Source organism: Aplidium turbinatum, chromosome 4 (assembly GCF_918807975.1).
Source record: "Aplidium turbinatum chromosome 4, kaAplTurb1.1, whole genome shotgun sequence".
NCBI classification, from domain to species: Eukaryota; Metazoa; Chordata; class Ascidiacea; order Aplousobranchia; family Polyclinidae; genus Aplidium; species Aplidium turbinatum.
The window spans coordinates 10,088,473-10,095,077 of record NC_137475.1 but is presented as its reverse complement, the minus strand read 5'-3'; the positions used below and the strand labels follow the sequence as shown (position 1 = coordinate 10,095,077).

General features: G+C 37.5%; 1 protein-coding gene across 1 annotated transcript; it reads left to right on the top strand.

The window, feature by feature from the left end:
• Positions 1-3,341: 3,341 nt before the first annotated feature.
• Positions 3,342-3,818, top strand: LOC145768887 (uncharacterized). The gene has a single exon (XM_082580492.1). It carries the CDS (start codon positions 3,342-3,344, stop codon positions 3,816-3,818), a length of 477 nt encoding a protein of 158 aa, XP_082436618.1.
• Positions 3,819-6,605: the final 2,787 nt, after the last annotated feature.

Below are 6,605 nucleotides of genomic sequence, written 5' to 3'. Positions count from 1 at the left end.
CCAAAATATGAAAGTTTCTGCCTGACGATTCTAGCTTCTAGGGATATGTCCGGTTTAATTTGTTCAAGAATTTTCTCATTTGTTATTTTGGCTGTCCAAGGAACACGCAGTAACCTTCTCCAACACCACAATTCAAATGCGTCAATCTTTCTTCTGTCTGTTTTGTTCATTATCCGTGTTTCGCATCCGTAAGTTGCAATTGGGAATATTATAGTTTTGATCAGCTTCTTTTTTGTTTCTAATTTTATATCCTTGCTCTTCCAAATGCTATTCATTCCAACAAATGCATTTTTTCCCAGCGCTATTCTTCTCCTTATCTCTGGTGAGTTATTAGAATCCCAGCTTATTTTTGAGCCTAAAAATATGAATTCAATTGAATAGGTGTAGGGTCATTTAAAAACACAACTGAACTAATTTAAAACCGACAGTTTGAAGAACTCCAAGTTTGCTTCAACAGAACAAAACTGCTATTTACGTTGAAAAAAGCATTCATATCTTCCTAGCGTCAGTTTAAACTGACGGAAGCAGATCGGATGTCAGGAGTCAGTCAAACAACCTCTTTCTGCAACTGCAACTTATTTTGACTGCTGAAGAACCAATTTACCGCGGAAACAATTTTGGAAATTTTTGATTGTAAAATGCGCCCACTAGTGGAAAATATATTTTTAAAAAATGAAAAAAAGATTTTTTAGTTATTTTTATTAATAAAATTATATTATGCAATGTCAAAAACATTTCAAAGCGTTTTTTGTGAAGATAGTTCTCTCTTTGGCCGTGGGAAACAATATTTTGACCTATATGATGTTTTATGTATGAGAAACGTTATTTTTTCTAGCGTCAGTTTAAACTGACGCTAGGCAGATATGGGTTAAATTAACTCCAGATTATTTAAGCCACTGTGCAGTGCACTGACATGGATGCAGGCCATCACGTATAGGCCTACTTCTTTTTCATACCAATACTCGATGGCTTTGAAGAGGAAACGTAACCAAAAGAGTGTTTAAGCTCAGAGACGAGTTTAAATTATTTTTGATCTTTAAATAAAATCGGAGCTTGTTTCATTGCGAAATGATGACAAATGGATTAGATTCCTTGCTCATTTGGTTGATATGTTTAGTCCATTGAATAAACTAAATTTGAAAACGCAAGGGAAAAACACCAATATATGTTGTTCATTCAATCGCCATCTCCGTTCAAAGCAGATTGCGCATCAACATGGGTTATCTGTATCCATGAGTCATTGATATATTGATACCATGCGAATTTACAAACTGTAGGCTATTGCTTCTTTCTGACTCAAGGCAGGTTGGAAAAGAGCAATTGATTTATGTCACTGTCATTAGGAGATTGTCTTAATTTACTAGAAAGCTCTGCACTCCTGGTCGAGGGACGACTACATTTTGTCAGGCCTCTACCTTTCGACCATCCTGGCTTGAGCGGCCCTTCCAAGAGCAGATGCCAGTACCGCTCAGCATTATTTAAAGACGCTTTGGAAGCTTTCACCAGCAAGCTTGATAATTGAAAGAGAAAAGGTAGAATGAACAATTAAACATGTTACTATGTTTAAAGAATTATCATCGGTGCTGGTGGTTGACGGCAAAGAACAAGTTCTTCCAGAGTTGGAAAAAAGAATTGATTTGGCAACATCTCACAGCAGCATTAGAACTGGAATTCATTCGATACTTTCCTGAAATTTATAACGATGACCTTGATTTAATACGAAATTCATTCCCATTGTTGATGGAAAAACTTCCCGATAAATTGCAGGATGAATTTTTAGAACTGAAAACGGATTCTTGCAAGAGACTTATTCAGAGAAAAATCAATCACTGGATTTTGGCCATTAATGTGTAATTCCTACTCCAAAGTGGCAGAGAAGTATCCTTTCATTTGCTTCCAGTTATCTATGCGAATCAAGTTTTTCAACTCTTGCAAACGAAAACAGAACAGAGAAACAGATCAGACGTGGAAAATAATATTCGTTGTGCTCTTTCCAATACTCTTCCAGCATTCATGAGTTGTCGAAACAAAAAATCATAAGCTTCATACAGATTATTAAATGCAATGACTGTTAACTTTTGAATGTATTCTTTGAATAAAATACTTGTTATAAATTACATAACAAAACCTTATTGTAAGGTTTAACAAACTAAGAATGCGAAGAAACTATAAGAAACAAATCAATAGTTAATACAACTCTAAATGTACCGTTCTAAACATAAGAGCCACTACCTCAAACATCCGCTACCTTACACCAACTATGCATTGTGAAATGAAAGAACTTTAAGAACAGAAACAAGTATTTGCAGTGCGCCGCCGCCTTGAGGTGAATGCGGGCACCAAACTAAAACGTCATACGTAACAACAAAAGAGATTTCACAACATTCTTCCCCCCTTGTTATGAATTAACATAGTATCGGTTTATAGAATAGTTCGTAGTGCGACAATGTTTTTCTATGAACTTTGAAACCAATCGGGTTTGCGTCGTTCTCTGCTGGAGCGGCGCAGTTCCACCATACTGTCTGGAGTTGAACACTTTTCAGGAGATTGAAGTTCTAAGTTACTGTTTTTATCTGGTGAGAATGATTGTATAGGTGAGTTGTCGAAATGTACGCTGTCAACCACGACTTCCTCCGATACGTCTTCAGGAACAACACAGTTTTCATACAGTTTCTGTTCATTTCCAGCAGCAGCAGGAGCAATGTCTCTTAGAGAAACTGTGGCTTCTCTGCCTGTTTGAAATCGAACTTGAGCGTAGTTAGGCGTTGCATGGATCAACTCGACTTCTTCAACCATGGGGTCATTTTTGCTGGACCTCACATGACGTCGCAACAAAACTGGGCCGGGTTGACTGAGCCACGTGGGGAAAGCCGTACCAGTGGACGATCGGCGTTGAAAGTTGAACATGCGCTCGTGAGGTGTACAATTTGTGGATGTACATAATAATGAACGTACAGAATGAAGAGCGTCTGGGAGAATTTGATGCCAATGTTTTATGGAGAGTTCTCGAGATTTCAATGCGAGTTTTACTGCATTCCATATTATACCGTTGTATCTCTCGCACTGACCGTTGTATCTCTCGCACTGACCGTTGCCACGAGGATTGTATATTGACGTGTTGCTAGTTGAAACTCCTCGATCGTTCAGATATTTTACTAAATCTGCAGATGGTAAAGTGGGGCTACAACACATGCCCAATAGCATGTATCTGTGGCACCAAGCCCCAAACAGCGCAAAATATTCTTGTGTACCTTCAGCTTACCACCCAGTGTAGTAAATGGGACCTTTCAATATACAACTCCGTCGCAAAATGATTTTAACAAACTAAATATTCAAAAGTAATGGACAAGTGTCTTAGACCTGAAAAGTTCGACGCAGATCCTGATCTAGTAGAGTCTCGAAAGAAGTGGCACCACTGGAACCGGACATTCACTAGCTACATACGCAGCCTTGGCGAAGTATCTGAAGAAGATAAACTAAGCGTACTAATCAACCATGTTGATGCTTCCATATTTGAAATTATCAGTGAAGCTGAAAGTTATACTGACGCTATCGCACTGCTACGGAATACCTATGTCAAGCCGTCGAACGAAGTGTTTGCTCGGTATTCGCTTGCAAACTGCAAACAACAGATAGGACAATCGTTGGAAGAGTTCATGCAACATTTAAGACGTCTGAGCAATGACTGCAACTTTCAGGCAGTCACAACAATTCAGTATAGACAGGCAGCGATAGGAGATGCTTTCATCGCGGGAATATACTCGACTTCGATTCGTCAAAGACTACTCGAGGGCGAAAACCTGGAGCTGCAACATTAGTTTGTTAAAATGTTATAAACTACATAACAAAACCTTATTGTAAGGTTTAACAAACTAAGAATGCGAAGAAACTATAAGAAACAAATCAATAGTTAATACAACTCTAAATGTACTGTTCTAAACACAAGAGCCACCAGTGGCGGCTCGTCATAAGGGACTGCGGGACTGCAGCCCCCCCAACATTTTTGTGCATTTGTGAATTATATTACATATAGATAGTTTTGCCATGTTTTTTTTATTTATTTCGCTTGAAGAATTAAAAGAACTCTTAATATTAATTTTTTTTTGCAATAAAAAAACAGTTTGTGTTACAAAAATTAATTGGCAACTCTGGGTCTGCAAATTCTGCAGGTCCGGTGTTTCTTGTTCTTTTTTTATGACGTAGGTTTTTCAGAAAAAAGTTTTCTAGCGTCACTGAACAAGCGCTGTAGGGACTGCAAATAGAACAGACCCCGGTCAGAGATTCCAACTTTGGTTCGATCGTAAATCTTTAGTGTAAGCGTGTGGAAGCTATCTGTGATTAGGTGAAGGGGTCGTAGGTTACTTTACTTGATCTGTGTTTTGAGAAGTCACTGAGACAGACTAGTTTTGATGTGAAGTAAAGCCAATTACTGTAATTATTGGTGCTCTTTAACAATTCGTCCTTTTGGGATGAAGACGTCTTAATACGTCACACAGGTTGGAATGGACTATTATAAAGGAGGAAGTACGGGGTGGAAATGCACTGAAAAACACCTGAAGAAAATTGTCTCCCATTTATTCATTTGTTGTTCAATTTCAACAAATTTGCTATCGTTGGAAAGCACAAGCATAGATCTAACCAACTAAGTTAATACCAAGTCCCAAAATAATACTAGCTCCATCTGGTGACTACCTAAACTTGACCAAATTCAAGCCATTATCAAAAGTTTACTTTAAATGATAAAAACATTAAACGACAGCCAATTAAAAGAACATGTTACTGTGTTACTAACCCTAACTCAGTGCATTTATAACTCAGTCCGGTACAGGTTTATAATTATTTATATTAGGTTAGCCTACTGGTTGATGCAGCCCCCCCATGTTTTAAGACCACGAGCCGCCACTGAGAGCCACTACCTCAAACATCCGCTACCTTACACCAACTATGCATTGTGAAATGAAAGAACTTTAACAACAGAAACAAGTATTTGCAGTGCGCCGCCGCCTTGAGGTGAATGCGGGCACCAAACTAAAACGTCATACGTAACAACAAAAGAGATTTCACAACAATACTTTTCAGCAACGTTCTTCATTAATTAAATTATTTTAGTATGAAAAGGAATATTAGGCCTACAGGCTAAAAAGCTTGTTACTAGTAACAGTTTAGTTTATCTTCCAAGACTTAGATTACAATATTAATGTAAACGAGTTTTTAACAAACTAAATTTATAAGGGGGGAATTTAAATTTGGATATCGACAAAAAGGGTCTACTGGATAAAAAAGGTTGGGAACCACTGGGTTAGTCTGTTTATGCAACTGTCCAAATTAGCGTGAGGCAGTTTCCCCAAAATGCACAAATTCATAAATTTTTCCCATTTACATAACTGTATCGCTTAGATTTGGGCAACAAAAAATATGAAATTATCTGATCATAGTCTATTTATAAAACTGTTAGTTTTTCACCGTTATAATGCACCGCATACATTACATTTGGGCAATTTCTATAAAAGCGTGCAGATTTGGGCAAATTTACGTTCTGCCCCCCAAAATGGTTTGGTCTCGTACGGCAATGGCCCCAGTTGAATCAATGTGAAAAATGACTGATTTGTTGTCTGAGCACCAGTTAATTACATCAAAGCTGATCAAAGAAATTCATTGCAATTTCTATGCAAAAACGAAAAATCACACCGTATTATTTTCGCTTGATTTCGTTTGGCGCAGCTTTTGCTTCAACGAATAACAGTACCAGCAATCATTTTTTGCGCCTATTTGCAACAACGTAACAGACATAACACAACGGACAGCTGGAAGCAGCAAAGGGCATGTCGTCATCCTGTGCTTCCAATTATTTTGGCACAAAGAAACCAAACATTATAAAAGTTGGGGTCGGTTGAAACTGCAGCTTTTTGACTAAAAGTTGAATTAAAAATGAAAAGTGATAAACTTGTTTGCGAAGGAAATTATTTTCATATCTGCATTTATTTCGATAATGCCTCTCCTAATTCTTAAATTTCAATAATTTGAACGTTTAGTCTATTTTCTAGAAAAGAAACTGTTCAACAGGTATTAGGCTACACCGCTACAGGGACTGATCGAAACGAAATAAAGTCATTTTGCCACAAAATTGTGTAGTGGTATAGTTTCGAATTAAAAGTCTTTCACAAAAATTCGGTTTTGACCAAAAAATACTGCTTCAAACAGTCCTAATTATTTGCAACTTCTCACAATACAACATCTTCACTGGCAGATTACAACCCAATCCGTCATTGTTACATTGATTCAATGTCTGCAGACGTTGAATCAATCTAAAAATGATTGATTTTGTTGTCTGGAAAATAGCACCTTTGTGCGGCAGCTGAAGTTCTTGGGTCACATTATAAGGAAAGGCGAACTTAAAAGATTTATCTTTAAGTAAAAAAATACTAGCAAAACGGTCAAGAGGAGCTCAAAGATTCACATTTTTGCACAATTTTCGACCACATATCAAAACCCTACTAAAGTTTGGCAAGACGCACGAGATGGATCAAATTGGAACATCATTGTACATTGAGGGCTGTATCAGCTATGCTACCTACAGAGAGAAGGTGGTAACGTGTCAACACAAT